This window comes from Olea europaea, unplaced genomic scaffold, assembly GCF_002742605.1.
Source record: "Olea europaea var. sylvestris unplaced genomic scaffold, O_europaea_v1 scaffold2264, whole genome shotgun sequence".
Taxonomy (NCBI): domain Eukaryota; kingdom Viridiplantae; phylum Streptophyta; class Magnoliopsida; order Lamiales; family Oleaceae; genus Olea; species Olea europaea.
Window position 1 is genome coordinate 69,922 of NW_019240698.1, and position 20,200 is coordinate 90,121.

General features: G+C 32.3%; 2 protein-coding genes across 3 annotated transcripts; both read right to left on the minus strand.

Moving 5' to 3' along the window:
- Window positions 1-1,853: 1,853 nt before the first annotated feature.
- Window positions 1,854-2,754, minus strand: LOC111381167 (pectinesterase inhibitor 7-like). The gene has a single exon (XM_023004910.1). The coding sequence runs from the start codon at window positions 2,704-2,706 to the stop codon at window positions 2,023-2,025; it is 684 nt and encodes a 227-aa protein (XP_022860678.1). The 5' UTR covers window positions 2,707-2,754; the 3' UTR covers window positions 1,854-2,022.
- An 11,879-nt stretch (window positions 2,755-14,633) lies between these two features.
- On the minus strand, window positions 14,634-16,441 carry LOC111381168 (E3 ubiquitin protein ligase DRIP2-like). Of its 2 annotated transcripts, XM_023004912.1 has the most exons (3): window positions 15,465-16,441; window positions 15,180-15,372; window positions 14,634-15,048 (listed from the first exon to the last, which is right to left on the minus strand). In XM_023004912.1, the coding sequence occupies exons 2-3, from the start codon at window positions 15,339-15,341 to the stop codon at window positions 14,845-14,847; spliced, it is 366 nt and encodes a 121-aa protein (XP_022860680.1). In that variant the 5' UTR covers window positions 15,342-15,372; window positions 15,465-16,441; the 3' UTR covers window positions 14,634-14,844. The 2 variants fall into 2 exon arrangements, with proteins under 2 accessions (XP_022860680.1, XP_022860679.1); XM_023004911.1 differs by having other exon boundaries at window positions 15,180-16,441.
- Between the last annotated feature and the right edge of the window lie 3,759 nt (window positions 16,442-20,200).

Here is a 20,200-nt window from a genome sequence, read left to right on the forward strand (position 1 = left end):
CATTAGTGGATATCACTCAGAGAGGAACAAGTAATGCATGATCTTTGGCTGCCAAAATTCTTTCTCAGTTTAATGTATTTAATGAACAACCTTTATTTTTTTTATTGTGATATTGAAATGAGGGTACATATTTTATGTGGATATTGAATTGGGATATTGTTTGTATTTTCATTTGGGATGTTGTTCGCTACATTGGCTTAATATTATGTTTTTGTTTTCATTGACTTTTTTTTTTATAATTTTTTTTTAATTTGACGATTGGACCTATAAAAATAATTTATTTTCGTGGTTATTAATGAGTTGAACAGATGTGTGAACCGAACTGACTTACATGGTTATGGTATGACAAAAAAATTGGTGGTTCGATGATGGTTTTGGTCGAATCGACACCTAATCGAACCGTTGCCAATCCTATTTATCATAGACACCTTCTCACACATCTTCAATACAAGATCCACTTGCAATTGATTGAGGTGACATCTCTACAATAGACACCAAATCATTAGTCCATACATGGATTTGAAGGATTATTGTTACATCTCTTTTGACGAGGTTCCAGATTACCTCCACGTGGTAGCCAGTAAACAAGACAATAAGGCCCATACTTCATATCATCCTCTTATTTGGTCGAGGTAAGCCACAAATAAGAAGTCGAGATGATGCACCATGCCAGTTGAGGTGCCATGTAGAGCTCGACATCCATCGTCTAATTAAAGGCGCTTCCCACTTTACACTTTCCATATAAGAACTACCTGTGATTAATTGATGTGATATCTTTGTAGCAAGCGCCTAAAGGTCAAATTGTCAGTCTATGAATTAGAGGTTAGACATAGGCACTAGGGCAACTACTTTTTAGAAATATTAAATACCGTTCAGCCTATGATGGATGGAGTGAAACATAAGAAAGGTCACTTTAGCCATCAGGATAGAGCCACGTGTCTTTCCATCCAACGATTGTAGCACAACTCTTCTCCTATAACAACTCACGTTTAGTATCATTTGAAGGTAATGCAGCTTTATACACTCAAACTATAAACTTGCTCTCATCATTAGAGGTTAGACATAGGCACTAGGGCAGCTACTTTTTAGAAATATTAAATACCATTCAGCCTATGATGGATGGAGTGAAACATAAGAAAGGTCACTTCGGCAATTAGGATAGGGCCACGTGTCTTTCCATCCAACGATTGTAGCACAACTCTTCTTCTATAACAACTCACGTTAAGTATAATTTGAAGGTAATGCAACTTTATACACTCAAACTATAAACTTGCTCTCATTATTTTTTCTTCACACTCTCTTGGATCTAACCGTTATTCGCTTTGTGGCTCATGTTTTTAGCATGTTTCACACTCAAATACTTATACATTGACTGATTTGAACAATGGAGTGCTCCGACTACCTTCTCCACCATCAGAGATGGTCATGTGTGACTTGCGATTTGTTCAAATGTCCAGAAGCAAGGTTTGCATAGACGTATGAAGAGTCGCAATATGTTGGCCACGTCCTCCCTTCAAAAATCGAGGTCAACAATAAATAAGTGGTATTACTTGTGAGTTGTTCAACGTAGTGAATAAAAGATGTTTGACAATTTATAAATAATTTATAAACATGAGCCAAACATATACCAATTCTTGCTATGTTTAAATAATTGTCTTATGAGGCTTGAAATCGGGACCCATTTAGCCCTTGTTTGGTCTGAATTAAAATCTAGATTTTAATTTAAATCAAAGTCAATAATTAATTTTAACAACATATTTTAAGGGATTCGCATATTTTCCACTACACATTTCATTAACTTTTATCAAAATATATTAAAAATCTAATTTTAATTCCACCAAACAAGGGATTAATATAATCAATGATCTTTTTATTGAAAAATATTACAAGACATACAACAATAAGAATTGGCCAATGGGTAAGCAATCCAGTCCATATCGAGCAGTAATTGAAATGATTAAAGGATGAAAATATCACTTTACATCTCTAACCGAACTACATCATCTGATTTTCTTAACATATTCACAGATTACGGGCAACATAATTATTAACCAAAGCTAGCGCATTGCTAGTCATTTCCTTCAGCTTGAGTACTCGACCACATAAGTCACTTTTCATCGGTCCGTCGGGCACATCACTAAATCCATCAGTACACGTCTCCTCGTAGGTCAAGGCAGCGCTCATCCACGTCTGAACGTTGCTCACTTGAAACACGAATGTCGGGCCAGGGCTTCCCAGGTGGCCGAGTTGCTTGAGCGAGATACGTATTTGCTCGATCGCATCTCTAAGAACAGTAGAGCAGTCGTGTAGAGCGTTCGCCACCCGAGGGTCGGCTCCTGCTCCATACTCAGTTTGGTGTGTGAGATTTGATACGTAAGCAGGCATGAGCTTGGCTTCGGCTAGGCTAATTCTGACGGCAATACGGACTAGTTGATCGGGATCTTGCTGCACAACATTGGCGTAGCGTGCAAGAGAATCGTAGCATAGTTCGGGGTATAGTGTTGTTTTGCAACTTTTGCGGATAAAATCTGTGTTATTTGCGGCGGGGGCCGAAGTTGGCTGCATGATGGTGGTGGTTTGGCCGTAGACAGTGGCGGTAGTGGCGGTGCTACTGGAGGAGTATTGTAGGGCTGGAGTTTGTTGGAGATGGAAGAGTAGAGTTGTGAAGAGAAAAGGGAGAGAGGAAACTAGATGTAACGTTTTCATGGTATATATGCTTCTAGGAATCTATTGCTTCATGTAAAAATGTGTCGATGGAATTTCAGCAAGTTTATATATAGGCTCCAAAAGTTTATCATATGACTATTATACCCTCGTGACGTGTTCCGTAGACTGTATGATACAACATCGTATTGTTATTTGTATAATTATTATTTACGTAATGTCCATTTCCTAATTTTACTTACCAAACGAAATAGATTTAGGGCCATTTCACGTGACAAATTACAAATACTTATAAGGAATGTTTATATGTGCTCCTATTTGTCAGAAAATTCTTTTTTCTATATACTCATTTTCAAATACATATTCGTACAATAAGATACTCTGTATGTAAATCCAAAATATTTCCTACTTTTTAACCCTATATTCTTTTAAAAATTATTATTCAAAACATTGATTCGACCAAATAATGACCATCAAAAGGGGTTAAATATGTCATGAAAATATAATTAACAAAATCTAACATAATTTTATTTTATTTATTTATTTTTTTCAAGCATAGTATAGAGCCATAAAGATTCTACTCCTTCAAATACAAAAACCGAAGTCTTTGCTCCCTCGAGAAGTCTCATTCGATGTGGTCGAAATGTTTAAAAAGTATGATTCTTATATCATTTTTACTCTTCGATTGACTATTCTCAATGTCAAATAGGACGAGGCGTCGTTTACTTAAAGTTGTGATCCGTCCATCCATGGGAATGATCGATTTAATCCAGTATCGAATAGGACGAGACAGTATAATGAACATTCTCGAACATAGAAGAGATGAAGTTTGGGTGTAAAAAGGGTTTAACGGAATAGATGAAACTATTTCTTCTTTTACAAAAACACAAGAAACAGGTAAAAGGGCCATCCTTTTCCCACAGAGTATGCGAAAATTTCTTTAGACCTCTCTTTTCTCTGCTGAATGTCGCATGTGACCGACATTATTGCCACTTTTTGTTCTCATCTATTGATTTTCTCTTATCTTGTTCAAACGGTTGTCTACCACAGGATTTTTCCAGGGCATAACCATAAGAAGATGAAATGATGAATGTATACATTCATCACTATATTACACATTTATCGATAAAAAAAAAAGAAAGAAAAAGAAAAAGAATATACATTGATGCAAAAATTGTTCAAGTGTTATCTTTTTACTTAATGGTTTATTTTTCATTCTTTTTACTTAAATAGTTTTACAACGATTTAAATTTGGTCTACTCGTAGTTTAGAAAAATCTAGTTTAGTATTCTAAGAATTTGATTTTTATGAATTCACAATCTTCAAATCGTATGTTCTAGAGAGATTTTAAGATTTCATGATGAATTTAAGCTCTAATCAAACAGACACGAGAGGGTTAAAAAAGAAAAAAAAGAAAATCTAAATCTACGTCCCAATTCAAGCTAGTAATTCAACTTCATTCTACTATTATTAGGTTACTAATATTATACGACTTTTGTTTCAATCAAATCGCTACATTTAATTCGACTGATGAGCTTCTCAAAATAATAATAATAATAATAATAACAACGACAACGACGACGACGACGACGACAATGACAATAACAAATAAATTCTATTTGGAGTATTGGTGCAAAATGTTAGAAGCTTGTTACAAATGAACCCATCATCACATGCAGTAAGTAGACTGTCAACGTTTTGTTTATTTATTCACACGAGGAGAACAGGTGCTCGTGAAAGAATTGACAAGAAGAAATTGACTTTACAAAAAATAAAGACAAATAAACTTTATGAATTTGGAGGATTCACAAATTTGTTGAATTTTGAAGTCGAATCCTTGTATCGTTCAGCTCAATAATAACTATTTTGCTATATCGGATCAGATCGGATCTTCTCTAACACATCAAGCTACGATAATTTTTGAGTACCTCTACCTCTTATAAATATTGTACTAAGATTGTATCGTATTGTAAAAAGTAACTTTTTTAGATCTATATATGCCCAAACTATTTGAGTTTATTCTTATTTTACCTTCAATTGGCACGGGAAGTCACGCTTCCTTATTTACGTACTGCATACACTTCATTTTTATCAAGTTGTGATGTCTTATCGAGGACCCATATCTCGAAATTTGACAATGAGTTCACAACACATTGTTCGAATTCATACCATTAAAAGTAAGATTAAGCCCTTGTTTGATATCCATTATAATGAGAATTTTGGTAAAATGTATTATGGAATAATATCTTTTGGGAGAACGTGTGGTTAAAAAAGAAGGATTTTTTTTTTGGATTTATGTGTGATATTATTTTATCGAAAAACGTGGGATTGAAAAGAAGATACAAAAAATGTATTAAAATTTTAATGGGTGTCAAACAAGGATAAGACTCGATGGTTCGGTTGTTAGTTATGTGGTCTGAAAAGTTGTTTGGCAAAATGGTGGATAGCAAAATTTTGCAGAATTAACATATATTTAAGAATAAAACAAAAATGAATATATATACAGTGCCGGAGAGTTGCCGTGGTGGTACTTCCTGGGTCCGTCGGAATTTACAGATTGGAAGTAGCGGCCACTCATCATTGTTGCAGTCGCCGGGAAGCTTTAAAGAGGGAAGATGAGTTTTGGGCTTTTATTTTTAATTTTCTTTTTCTTTTTTTAAGATTGTTGGCCTTCTGTTTTGGAAAATCAATTTTTTTATTTTTTTTATTTTTTAATGCGCATAACCATAGACCTGCTTTGTGTTGGGAATGATTCCTGGGTATATTCAATTGAGACTTTAATAATTTTGTGGGATTTAAAAAGTTCAGGGATATTCAATATAGACAATTTTTATACTCTCTAAAATTATTGATGTATTCAATTTGGAATTTTATAGACTTTTAAAAAATCTCTAAAAGTTACATTGTATTAGATTGAGACTTTTATAAACTTTTAAAAAATATTTAAAAGTTACGATACATTCAATTAAAATGTTTTAGAAATCTCTATAAATATTGGGATATTCAAATTTTACAAAAGTCTCTAGAGTACTAACTTTTAAGCAGAAAGTACTCATAAAGAATCTCATTAATATCTTGGGAGACTTTCAAAAAATAAAATGTTTTTTTTAATCTTTATTTCCTTTTTCTTTCTACGAACATTAGAGTTAGAGGCATGATTAAAACTTATTTTTTCTATTGATTATTTTTATTTCCACTTCTCTCTCTCTCTCTCTCTCTCTCTTATTGTTTATTCTATGAAAAATTAAATTGAATTTTTGTAATTTTTTTCCTTTTTTCATTCATTTTTTGTGAAAAATATTATTTTTTTAAATTATGAAATTTTATAGGAAAAATCTATAACTAAATTTAAATATATTGACTTTTATATATTTGTAAAAGTATATTATATTAAGGGAAAATTGCAGCCAATGTACAAAATCTTTCGTTTATTAGTAGACTTGACCTAATCCTTTCATTTGTGCTACCGAAAGTACCAAACTTTTACAAAATTCGTACCTAGAGCTGAAATGGATGAAAACCATCCATTGATCGTTAGTTGACTCTATAAAATAATTTTGATCAAATCTACAAAGGGTAAAATTGTAACTTTACCATATTTCCACATAAATAATTAAAATATTGAATAAAAAGGAAGAAACGAAATTAAACATGCACAATCTGAAATTTTTCCCACTCAATAACAGTACACTATATAACAATTATTAAAAACAAAAAATAGGTACAAATTTGCACAAGTTCTGGTGAATGAAGCATCCAATTTGGCCTTGCTGTAATCTCTCATCAAAACAAAAACTGAATGAAGCTCAAGCAAAGATCTTGTAAATACAATAAGAGGATGAGATTAAAATTGAATGAGCAAGCTTTATAGAGAGGAGATGAGTAAGCGAATTTTGGCAAATGGAAGAGTATGAAGGTAGTGATGACGGTGGCTATCTGGATCTTAGATTTGGTTTTGGGTAGGTGAGGGCAGGTGGGGAAGGGGTCGAGAAGAAAAAGAATCTTCTTTTTTCTTTTGAATCTGGAATGCCGACGACTTTGAGACGGTAGTGCCGACGATGGCAGGGTCTACCAGCAATCGGGTGTGTGTGGTTTTGGATTTAGGTTGATGGAGTTGGGGAAAAAGGACGTAGGGTGAGGGGCTGTGATTTTTTATTTTTGATTACATAGGCAAAATGTGTTCTGACCAAATTGACCTTGCTTTATTTGATCAAAATTATAATTTTTTTCCATTTATGTGGTCAACTGACAATTTTTTGGGTCAAATAGAAGGAAACCGTTATTTTGGACTTGTTTAGTCAATTTTTTAAAGGTTAAATACCTATAGTGGCACAAATGAAATGTTTGGGTCAAATCTGCTAATAAACGAAATATTTGGTATCGTGACTGCAATTTTCCCTTATATTAATAATATTGAATTTTAAATTTATTGTATATATATAATTTTGATTATTATTCATTTTTATTCTTTCAGTTTTTTTATTATACAGGAAGAAGAAGGAGAAGGAGAAGGGAAATTGTGGAACAACACTTTGTATGTTAGAATTTTAAACCATTGTACTTGATCCAAGTGAATTATATTTCAAATGAAAGTCATCAAAAATCTTTTGAATTCTACAAAAGTCTATAAAAATTTTAAAATAAAAGTCCATAGAAGTCTACTAAAAACTCCCACTAATTTCATATAAATCTATAAAAGATACACAAAATTCACAAAAATCATCATTTAAAAAAGGTCCATCAAAGTTTTCAAAAGTTCCAATTGAATAAACCCCTAAATATACACACAGTTAAAACAATCCCTAAGGCTATCTTGTGATGCATGATTCTGAGCCTTCTTCACTTTTTAATCGTGTCAGTTGTGAACTACTGACTACTTTCTTTGAGCAATAGATGCTGAGCCTCCGTCCTCTGCCACTGCCTCCCTGCACCATTGTGTGAGCCTCTCTTCTTCTTTTGTTTTTGTTTTTGTTTTTGCCCTTTTATTTTATTGTTGGTACCATTTTCATTTGAGAATGATAGATTTACAGATTACTGATTTATATATTGGTTGTTAATTTACAAATTTAGTATTGTAATTTGTGATGTGTGATGATTTGTGATTTGGGGTATATGATTTGTGATAATTTGTGATTTACAGATGGGTAATTAGTGATTTGAGATAATTTGTGAATCGGTGATTTATTTAAATTGTAATAATGCCGTGTGATTTGGGTTTGTCAATAAATTATGGAACGATTTTCTATAATATGAGAGAAATGTTGTGTGTATATTCCATTGTTTGGTTACATTTCAATAAGACATATATTAGGGTTACTCGGGGAAAAAAAATAAAAAAAATCCAAAAATGCCATATTCTCATGCATTGAACTATCACATTTTGTCGCCCCTTGGGGCATAGCCTAGTGGTGCAAAGGACATGAATGAGATTATCTCACGCCTTACTGGCAGCCGCAGTGTGGGGGTTCAATTCCTGAAACATGGAATTGGACTCTTTATAGGCGCAGTGTACAAACAGTTCTTATTCTTTGGTATGTTGGGGTACATCCCACAATTTACCTCCCTCACAAAACTCTAAGGGCGGGGCGGTGGATTCCCTCAAAGTTGGGGTTCAACCTCTTTTTTTAACTATCACATTTTGTCAATACTTAACTTACATTATAATTAAAATTACATTTCCCTTTTTATCTTATGTAATTTTCAAATTCTTCCTCAGAATTTGCAAAATTCATGCTAGAAATTCTATCCATAACCATTCCTGTACTTGTTTAAGGCATGCTGACTTATAAAAATAACCCTTCAATGGCTAACTTGTTATCGAAAAATGGATGGCTTCTTAACTTATATTCTTCCTCTTATAGTCCTCTCTCTCCCTCTATCTCGTCTTTCGTAAATGATCTTGCTATTGCGATTGTGGACAGTCAATGGTAAACGACCGTTCTAGTTGACTAACAAATCTGGATCCATCACTGTATGTATATGCAAAGAAAAAAGATTCGAGGAGTAAATTCGATTACGAAACAGCATCTGAGACTTGTGTAGACACAATTTCCATAAAATAGATTCGCTTCTTCATAATCAGTTCTTTAGATTTCGTTAAGTGTCTATCTTCTAGGATACAACAAAAAAGTTAGAAGAAATTGAGCAATATGTTTCTACAACCAACGAGCTAAATCTATATAAATCTATATCTGAACACAACCACCATGACTTTGGACTGAAATTGAAATCATTGACATACAGAAAATTGGAAAATGTTTATGCAGAACTAGAAGGAAAAAATTCGAGTTTTATTATAGGCTAGTGACTCCATGAATGAGTGATTTGAATGGCCACCATTAACCTAAACAAATTATTTCACCATTAAATATAAGAGTTTCGTTAGTTTTAGGAATTGAAAGTTCAATTTCAAGGAAAAATAAACAGTTATATAGAAAATAAAGGCAAAACATGGGTCTTTCTAAATGCTCAATTTGGTCTATTCAGTCAGATATTTGTGTATGAAGGTCACCCTCGCACACAAGTTCAAGGCTCAAAGTGCTAATTCAGTCCATGATTTATCCTACCACTGTGAGTGCAAATGGAGAGAGCATTTATGCTATATATGATTACACTCTTCAAAAGTGTAGTTACATATAAACTCCATTAAATATAAGAGTTTCGTTAGTTTTAGGAATTGAAAGTTCAATTTCAAGGAAAAATAAACAGTTATATAGAAAATAAAGGCAAAACATGGGTCTTTCTAAATGCTCAATTTGGTCTATTCAGTCAGATATTTGTGTATGAAGGTCACCCTCGCACACAAGTTCAAGGCTCAAAGTGCTAATTCAGTCCATGATTTATCCTACCACTGTGAGTGCAAATGGAGAGAGCATTTATGCTATATATGATTACACTCTTCAAAAGTGTAGTTACATATAAACTGGTCTTTGCCTTGTTAAAATTCTTAACAAACTAAAATAGTTTTCCCTCCAACACGTAAACTCTTCCAATTGAATCTCAATTTCTCATTCACCCAATTATTATTTTTGGCAAGTAAATGTATGATTTCGATGTTTTCAATATTAGTTGTTTTCTTTGTTTCTTTAGTACCTTTAGTGGTTTCTATCCATGTCATGTTCCTTAGATTATTTACAAGTGGTACCTATCTAGTATGCTCTTTCACGACATGTTCTATGGAGACGAACATGAATCAATTTTGATAATCTACAATGAATGAATGGGTCTCACTCAATATTATACCAAAATAGCCCCATTTATAAGCCATTTTCCAACAATTGCCCATGTGATTGAAAATTGAGAAAGACACGAAAACAAGAAATAAAAAGACTAGGTAAATAAGTTCAATGGTTGAAACCTGCACAGGATATGTAGGCATTACCCTTTGAATATATTTACTTTGCTAGTTGACCAAGGGACATATGTCTTTGAAGGTTATGCTTTTTATGTAAATGATGATATACTCTACCCATAATTCTTCCCAACGTAATTCAGTTTTCATTGTTATCTATGTTTGTGTCCATGAACATATGCCCCTAGTTCTACGAGAGTTTCTAAGAATTGAGCCCCCACACAATTTCCTTAGAACCGGCCCCACTTCTATCTCACATAGGTGATTTATTAATTATAAGCAACAACATTACTCCGCTTGATTTTTGATAGATAAAAATTATTAAAAGCCTATTGCTTCATTTATCCTTATTGGCATTACCGTTACTTCATAGAAATTGACAAGAGATAACATAGGAGATAGCATCCTCCAAAGTGATTCGATTATGTCTTTATAATTAGGTTGTCCATTTGAACCTAGATCTTGAGATTTCCGGTGAATTAGTTGGTTTTCATTGTATTAACTCATTCGTTCAAAGGCTCTAGTCCAATTTTTCTTTGACCTTTTAACTTACTCTCTATCCATGCTTGGAGTTAGTGGATCTACAATGTTATTCTTTGACCTCACATAGTCACCAATATTAACTCAGGTTTAGTGTAATTGCCTTATAGTATTATGTCTACAACATACGTCTAGACTTACCATTATACATGTTGCTCTATGCCTTTCCAATGGCAGATTGACTATTATAATGTATGCAATTGTTGGCACATGTTTTGACTATATAAGAATATCCTTTAAAAAGTTGTGTAACCGCTCCACCTCTTGACCACATTTGTCCAATGCTATATACTTAGATTCCATAGTAGATCTAGCTATAAACTGTATGTTTGGAGGATTTCCACGATATAATTGCACCTCCAAATGTATAGAAAGCTACTTGAAGACTTTGAGTCTTTTATATTTGTAGGTCTAAATTATACTGCAAGCTCACATGTTAAGTTTTATAATATAACTGTGAAGTTAGGATGTCGAATCCACAGGAATTGATAATCAAATTTATATTAAATACTATAATTGAAATAACAGTTACTTTATTTAGATAATCGAAATTTATGATATCAATGTAATTAACTAAATCTAACGTGAGATTTTGATTAAATCAACGATCGAAAGCAAGTTTACAAGTATTAAGCAATATGAGATGATCTTGGGGTTTTGATTTCATCTAACTATCAATTATGTTTCTTAATTCTCTAAATATCTCCAATTGGTTTTTCAAGTTTATTAGTGAGAACCCTAATATATTTCAACTCCCTCTTTGGAGTGTCAAGGGAAAATCATTCTTAAATTTTAGTTACAATATCTCTATCCCAAACAAAAAAATCTAAGAACTCACAAGTTTTGTGGTTCTTTGTGGAAACGCTTTTAAGGATTTATATTTATACATGCATTTCAAATCTTTGTGGAAATCTTAATCTGGCCACGTTCTAAAAATACTTGATGCAATAATGATGATCCTCAAAAAGTATTCAAATTCAACATATACCGATATTTATACATGCATTTCAAATATTGTATCTAGAATAAACTTTCTCATACTTATCACATAGATACAAGCATGTTCATAAAACTTTCTTTACCTCGAAATCGGCATAGTGTGGCTATGGCAAGCATACTACACAAGATCCTCATTAAAATTTTTGATCAACTTTATATGTGACACAATACCCTAAAGATATAGTTTTTTTTTTTTTTAATGCAAGTCTATAGGAAATAAAACTACGCTCTGATACCAAGTTATAACGCTCTGAACTTTCGAAATCCGAAGCGTTATAAAATAAAATCAATCTTTCTTTGGGTTGACCTCTTTCATGTTAACCCCCAAAAAAATTGCAAATGAGAAAAATTTTGGAGTTTGAAATATATGAAAAATAATGAGAGACGTTTGTCCATGTAAACTTAGACTCTTATGGTAAGACTTGATATTTGGAGAACATTTGGGAAAAATTTCAGCAATTATCAGTTTCGCAGCAGTGGAAAGAAAAATATGTTTGGTCTAGTAAACGACAACTAAAAATTTTGAAATTTCAACAGAGACTAAAACATTCATATTTATACAACATATAAAAATTTGGGATCTTGACGATAATGTTTGAAGGATGAAAATATTGTTTGACTCTGCTGGACATAAAATTTGGATTTGACCTGATGCAATTTACTAAAACGGGCATAACTTTTTCTCTAGGTAATATTTTTGGGTAATTCTAAAGGAAACTATTAGAAGACTTGTAAAACTTTCAAACCATACTGATTTCGCTCTAAAACATGCACTACAGCCCAAGTTATGCTACTTTGAGTAGAAGGGCAGAATCTGAAATTTCATTACAGCAATACTTAAATTCATGCATAGTCAAATACAACATTTTTAAATTATAGTCGACGTACAATGCATATAAAGCTAGATGAAAGAGATATCTAAAATTTTTTAAAAGTGTCATCTAAGTATTAGAAACACATTTACACAAACAGGAAATTTTACTAGAAAGTTGACAGCTTTTTTTTTTTTTTTTTAATCACCGAGCACTTCCCACTATGCCAAACCACGTCCATGCCTTGAATCAACCTGTGAAATTTGAGTAGGGATGAGTACCATGAATAATACTCAGTAGGAAGGCACTAAAATAAGTGGTAAAATAATATATATTTTTGAAAATGCAAACTGTGGTCATTGGTGTCACCGTCAATCTCTTTCTCTTATTTCAAACACCAAACGGTGCTTCTTTCATGAGTGACACATCAACACAAATACAAACTTTGGTTATCAATGTCACCTTCAATCGTTTACTTCATGAGTAACACAATAACGCGTCTAATGCAAAACGAAAAATAAAAAATTCTTACATCACTTACAAAAGTGCAGTAAACACCCATATCTTAATGCTTGGAGTTTGAATATCCTTTCGTGTCTAAAGAAATAAAATGCAGCGCACTTTTAGTGTCCTCTTCAAAGAATTTTTAGATTTAAAGGTTCTTTAATCTATGGAAAAGGGCAAAATAAAATGGGAGAGAAAACGTGGCTAAAGGAATTTAAATTTGAGTTATCGACTTTAACTTATGGCCTTTAAAATGAAAAGGGACAGTTATTATTTTCTAATTCCAAATGAAGTGGTGGTGGGAAAATGATTTTAAAATGGAAGTTACAAATGGGTGTGGTTAAGAATTTGAAATGTAAATCTTTAAATGCAAAGGATGAACATGGATGGTTTTGGCATTGGCAAAAGTGGAAGTTATTAAATTGGTAAGTTGGAATTTTTACAAATGTGGGTTTGTACGTCAACATAACTTCCAAATTAAAAAAAGTAGTTTAATATTCATACATATATATTTTGGTAGTTAACAAAGAAAAGGGAAGTTAATGTAGAAAGTGGAGTAGTTAAATAAACTTAGAGGATGGAAAAACCGTAAGAAGAAATCAAGATAATGGAATTGAACTTGAGTATAATAAGCATATCTAATTCTTAAAATTTAAGGTAGCAATTAATATAAAATGTGTCATTAAAAATAATGTAACAACAAAATTTTGTCATCTAAATGAGATTTTGATGCCTTACAAATTTTTTAAAAACAAGTACGCGAAACTATCGTGACCAAAGCTTTAATTTGAACACTTAAGGAAGGGTCATATCGACGTAATAATATAACCCAACTTATATTCGAGTTATACAAGGAAGTTTATTTTAAAACGAAACAAAACCTTCTTTTTTTTGGGCGCTACATCTTATGCTTCTTCTAGGGGCATTGACACCTAGGAGCTCCAAATATAGTGCCCCGGCACCCAAGTTCTGCTCTATTTTTTTCTCCTTTGTCCTGCTAAGAGTGGCGCCTAAGCGCCAGATGGTAACGCCTAAGTGCTATATCGTATAGTTTTCCTTCTTTGTTTCTCAAGCACTTTAGTTCATTTCTTGCATTCACTACAAGAATTTTATGTTTTCCCTACAAAATTTATTTGTGGGGAAATACCTTTGCAGACAAAAAAAGTTTGTGGGCACGTTTGTGGGGCAAACATCGAGGGGATAGGTATAAGATGACAAATTTTTGAAATTTGAGGGCTAAGGTTTTTCCTACGAACCCTTTGGAGACAAATACAATTCGTAGGGTAAGTTTTCCTCCGACAAAGTAATTCGTCTGCTAAAGTTACTTCTACATACGAAGCGATTTCGTTTGTCCCTACAAATTATCTTGTGGGCTAAATCGTGTTTGTCCCCACAAATAATATTTTGTATGGAAAATTTATTTGTGGGCCAAGATATAAACATCTTTTCCTACAATTAAACGTTTGTGACAACGTGGAACAAATTATTTTGTGGGCTGAATCCTGTTTTTCTACAAATAATTTTTAGTGAGGAAATGATATTTGTAGGCTATTAAAAAATTATTTGTAGGGAGAAATTAAAACTATTTCTATATTTTTTATTTATTATTTATATTATACTAATTTTTTTAACCTCATTCAAAATAATATAAAGATACAAAAATCATAATAAATCAATTAAAACGTAATGTAAATCAATATTGACTCCAAAATATTTCATCAAAACACGAATAAATGACATTCACGAAGTATGATTACATCTAAAGTTAAAATAAGTAGAGCAAACATGCTATATATCTATTATTGTGCAAATAAAGAACATGACCCTGCATACAACAATTGTCATACTACTTAATCTAATTATAATTTTCTAGCCTTTTTTAATCTAACTTTGCAATATATATTTTGTGTCTAACATGGTAGATAAAACACGATAAAGTGCGGTGAAAGGAAAGAAATTTTTGAAGACTTGCTTCTATTCATTGTCTTGGGATAGTTGAGCTTCTGATTTAGAAGCAGAACCTAGTGAGGTAAATTTTGAAGACTTGCTCCTATTTGCAGCATCCACCAAACAATTCAAAGGTTTCCAAGGATCAACTTTCACTTCCCTTGGTTCAAAACCACTCTCTCTTCCATTATTTGGTGTTGTGAGGCTAGATGGATGGATAGCACTGGAGTTCTGCAAAAGCAAGGTCACTAAGCATGAAAAGTTGAGTCTGTGGAGATATGACAAGGCAGGTAGAATAAAGCATATGGAAGAAGCCTATGTATGAGGCAATGTTTGTCAAGCTTCAAAAATATATTCCTTACCTTCCTGTTGTTCTGAGAGAATTTGTTCAAAGTCTTGGGTGAGCTAGAGCTATCGAAATGGTCTTCCATGGAGTCTTCATCATTCTTAAAAGGTTTCTCTATGGTAAAACTGGAACCTCTTGATGCTTTCCATGCAACAGACTTTGATCTTCTTCCTTTCATGGTAAAACTGCTTTAGTGTAGTTCACTATATCTAAAAAGAAGAAAAACAAAACTAGAAAGAAATGAAGAAATAACCAATAATTCACGGGACAATCAAATAACCTTCTTGACTACAAGACATACTTTTAGCTCACCCTAAATCCATTATTTGGTTAAATGAGGATTCCTATAAGAAAAACCTCCATAGCTTTAGTGAAAAACAAACATGTAAAAAGTAGTGAAATATTCGCTAGAAGAAAAATATGTCAAATATCTCATATTAACAAAGTAGACGATGCAAAATATGTAGGTTCAGCAACTACAGTTTAGACGCAATGAATTTTCAGAGGAAAAAAAAAAAGAAAAAAAAAACTGACCATCATACATACCAAAGACTGACTTCTTTGCTCAAAACCTTGAGTCTTAGCTCCATGTTTGCTTGTAGCAAGAACTCCATAACTGAAATCTTGTCCACCAAAAGACTCAATTTCTTAATGGCAGTACTAAATTTCTATTCATTTAAAATTATCTTAGTAAATAAACTACATGAAATATCTAAATCTATTCATTTAAAATTGTCTTTTTTCTCAACTTTTTAATGGTAGTACTAAATTTCTCAATAATATTAGCAGACTAGCTAAAAGGAACTAGAATCTTGAAACTCCTTATTTTTGTTGTTATTCTTCCTGTCAAAAGCCTTGACCATACCCACGGCATTTGTAAGGGCCTCATTTACCTTGAGGAGTGCATCCTGAGCAGGATAGAACTCTTATAATTGTATTCATCATTAACTTCAACATCCTCTTTCTCTTTAAAATAGCAATAAATTGTGATAACTTTTTATCTCTAGCACCAGGAAACAGGGCCAACACATTGACCTTTGCTCTCGTCTCTTGCCGGATCGAGTTAATTATGTTTCCACTCTTTCCAATCACGTTCCCAATAGCACCATCAAGACAACGAATCCTATACACTATTAGTTCATCATTACCCTTGTCATCCCTGTCTCTTTCTCTATCCAGTTGCCTCTTTTGGTTCTTGATATCCCCGTTATCACAATGAGAACTAAAGCGCTTTCCATTTTCACCCATTCCAAACTACAAAACCGCTCCCCTGAATGCACTGAATTCCAAACTTTGAATTTGAATCAAAATCAAACGGCAAAAATTGCAACTAAAATTCACAAAATAATAATAATTAATATATAAAAGGTCATAAATAAAAAGAAACTTTTTTTCCCTTCCTTCTTTCCACATCAAGCCCCTAAAGTTTCAATTTTTGTTCCCATTTGTCAGAGTTTTGATCTAACACAGAATAATGTCTGGAATCTACTACCCATTCGTATTGCTAAAATACACAACTATTTATAATGAATCACATAGAAAAAAAATACAAAACCCATTAAATGTATTATTTCACGTATAGACAGAAATAATAGTGATCACTCAAAAGGGCCGTTACCTTCAAAGAGGCAAAATTCCAGAAATCCTTCAATTTCAATGAATAAGAACTAAAATTGAGAATAAATTAAATAATTAAAAAAAGATTACACCTGGTCAGCTGCTACAGATATTTTTTTGTGGGTTGGAATTTTGCCCCCGTTCTTGGCCTTCATAGCCTAGAGTCCCCACTTGCGGTACATCTGGGAACACGAGTTCTTCTAGACCCCATATCGTAGCCAAGTAACCAATAGCCCATCCCATCCCACCATTAAAAAGCAAAGGGGATTGAATGTAGATAGGAGAGGCGACGGTGAGAGGGGTTAGGGTTTTGGAAATTTTAATAGAAAGGGAAAATGAAATGTGTCGATGGAAGAGAGATGTTTTAAGGAAAAGTGGGAATGAGAATTTTCAAAGGGGGTAATTAAAAATTTTTCATGGAGGGAAAATTAAATAAGAATAAAAATTGGTCAATCAAAACTTGCATTTAAGAAATGTTTTTTCTTTTTTTAAATTTTGCTTTTAAGAATAAAAATTGGTCAATCAAAAAACTGATGATGAGGGTTTTTATTTTTGGATTTTGTTAAAAAAATGTATTTTCACTTTTTTTTTAGTGATCTTTTAACTTCAAATATTTGTGGGGACTAAAACTAAAGATAGTAATTGATAATTTTTCTCCTTAATTATTAGCCTACAAAGAGGTCTAATATTTTTGTTGGGAAGAAGATATATTTTTCCTGACAAATTGTTTGTCGGGAAAAGATACAATTTTTGTGGGCACAAATTTCTCTAATACTAAAAATTTTGAATTAAAACTTAACCATACGAAACATTTTCTTGTGGGTAAAAGTGAATTTCGCAGATAAATCTCAATTAGTCTGTGGAAATTTTGTAGGGAAAACATATATTTCTTGTAGTGATTCTTGTCTATTTCTAACTCTTCTTTTCCTTGATTTATATCATCGTGGTCTTTTCTCCAACCTTTATACCTTATCCACCAATTCATCTAACTCATACAATGATATGAAAGAACAAATCAAAATATTTTGAAACTCTATAAGGTAAACAAAATATCAAGTTTAAATGGTAACAAAAGCATGAGTGAAACGCACTTCATAATATCAGATGTCTAGTTAATATCACTTTATCTTTCAATGACTCCTGGTATAGAGTAGCCTATAGTTACGAGTGTATCTTAAGTACCTCAGTGCTCTTATTATTCCTTTCGATTGATTAGCTCTTAGATTACTCGTGTATTTACTCCTTTTAGTAATTGTGTAAACTATATTTGATCTTGTACAACTCATCAAGTACATCAGATTTCTAATAATTTTAAAGTACTCTATTTGAGAGACACTCTAACCTTTATTTTTAGATAAATGTTGACTTGTATCTATTGGTATTTTACTCATGCCAGAATCATCATTATTTATTTTTTTAAGAATTTTATCCACATCATGCATTTGACTTAGAACGAGTTAATCTGATGTAAATAGAAATTTTAACTTTTAACTGTCACATCAGCTAAACCTATATTTTTCATTTCAAATCTTGAATTCAACATATTTTGAGTAAATTTAATTATCTTATTGTTACTACCAACTATAGCATGCTATCAATGTAAAGACATAAAATAACATAATCGTTTCTAAGGTCTTTGACGTAAAAACATTTTTCACACTCGTTAATCTTTAATTCATAATCCATCATGATATTATCAAACTTTTCATGCCACTATTTTGGTGATTTTTCAAACCATACAATGACTTTACCAATTTATAGGCTTTCTTTCACTACCCTGGTTATGAAAATTCCTCAGTCTGTTCCATGTAAATTTCTTCCTGTTAATCTTCATTAAAAAAATAATTTTATTATTTATTTGATATACTTCAAAATTTTTCAAAGCTGCAGCAACAAGTATCATCCTAATAGATGTTCTTCTTGTTATTGAAGAATACATAGTATAGTAATTAATGCTCTTTCTCATTGCATGTTACATTTTACCTCTTATTCTTCTCAATTGTTCCATATGCTTTCATTTTCTTTTGAAAATTCATTTGTAATCTAGTGGTTTGCTTTCAGCAAGAAGGATCGCTAGTTTCCATGTATGATATTCCACTTTCAATGTCATATTTCCATTGAGATCCTTTTGAAGAATTCACAGCTTTTTGGAAGTTTTGATGTTCACTTTCCAGGATATATGTCAGAAAATCAACACCAAAAGATTTTTTTTGTCCTTTCTCTTCCTTTATCTTTTGCTGCATTTTGGTTTAATCACAACTTCTTATTTCTTATCCTTAGTGTTGATTATTTCCAACCATAGTCTCATGTGTCCATTTAGAGGAGCTTGCTTCCCCTTTTAATTTGTATGGAAATATATACGTTCAAAGAATGAAGCATTTCTTGATTTTATTATCATGTTTTTATGTATGTTTGGGATTTTAAACTCGTGCACAAGAAATCAATAAGAACTATTATTATATGCATAGTCAATTAAGATTTGGTCTATAGTTTTTAGGCTTATCTTCACCTTCTTTGATGTTGGTACAACCACTTTAGGAAGACATCCCCCCACTTGTAAGTATTTCATTTACATAACTCATAGGGGCTCTTTTCTTTTTTCCTTCGATGCACTTTATATAAAAGGTAATTTTTGAAAAGCACAACTACTCTTCACATGTTCAGAAATAACCTAAAACTTACTAACAATGGATTCATCATTTCTTTTAAAGTAAATTTTTTTTTATTCTGTAACATCATTTTGTGGGGGTGAATAAGCTAACGTGATTTCATGTATAATTTCGTGTTGTGCACAGAATTAAAAAAATGACATTTCATACTCACCACCTCGTCACTTCTCAACATCTTAATTTTCTTATTTAGTTGATTTTCAAATTCATTCTTATAAAGAATATATTTTTCCATTACTTCACCCTTACTTTTAAGCTGATACACAACAATATTTTGTGTTATCTTCGTCAAAAGAAATTAAATACTTGTTGCCACCTTTTATTTTGTACAAATTTAAAAATTACATACGTCACTATGAATTAAATCAAGTGGTTATGTATATCTTTCATTTGATTGAAATGATGGCCTTGTCAATTTTACCCCAATACAAGTTTTACACTTAAGTTTAGAATCAATATGGAATGTGATATGCAATCTTCGGTTAACTAATCTACGTGAATTAGCATATTTAATATGTCCTAGTTTACTATACCATACATTGTAGGACTCAAGCTAGCATACAAAAGAATTGACTTTATTCATTTTTTATCATTATAATAAGTGCTACAACTTTAAGGTTGCAAACCCAAGTGCAGGTTGTCGCAAGTAGTAAATCTCGGAAGTCCGAGGTCGAACCACAGGGAATTGGAAGGAAATAAACTATTCTATGAGTAATGAACGGTTGGTGGAAATACGATTGAGACGAACACT

What these genes read in the sequence shown, in the direction of transcription:
- LOC111381167 (XM_023004910.1), bottom strand. Translation starts at nt 2,706, where the DNA reads ATGAAAACGTTACATCTAGTTTCCTCTCTCCCTTTTCTCTTCACAACT.
- LOC111381168 (XM_023004912.1), bottom strand. Translation starts at nt 15,341, where the DNA reads ATGAAAGGAAGAAGATCAAAGTCTGTTGCATGGAAAGCATCAAGAGGT. An exon ending in TCTCTCAGAACAACAGGAAG is followed by an intron (nt 15,049 to 15,179) that starts GTAAGGAATATA and finishes TTGCTTTTGCAG; the next exon opens with AACTCCAGTGCTATCCATCC.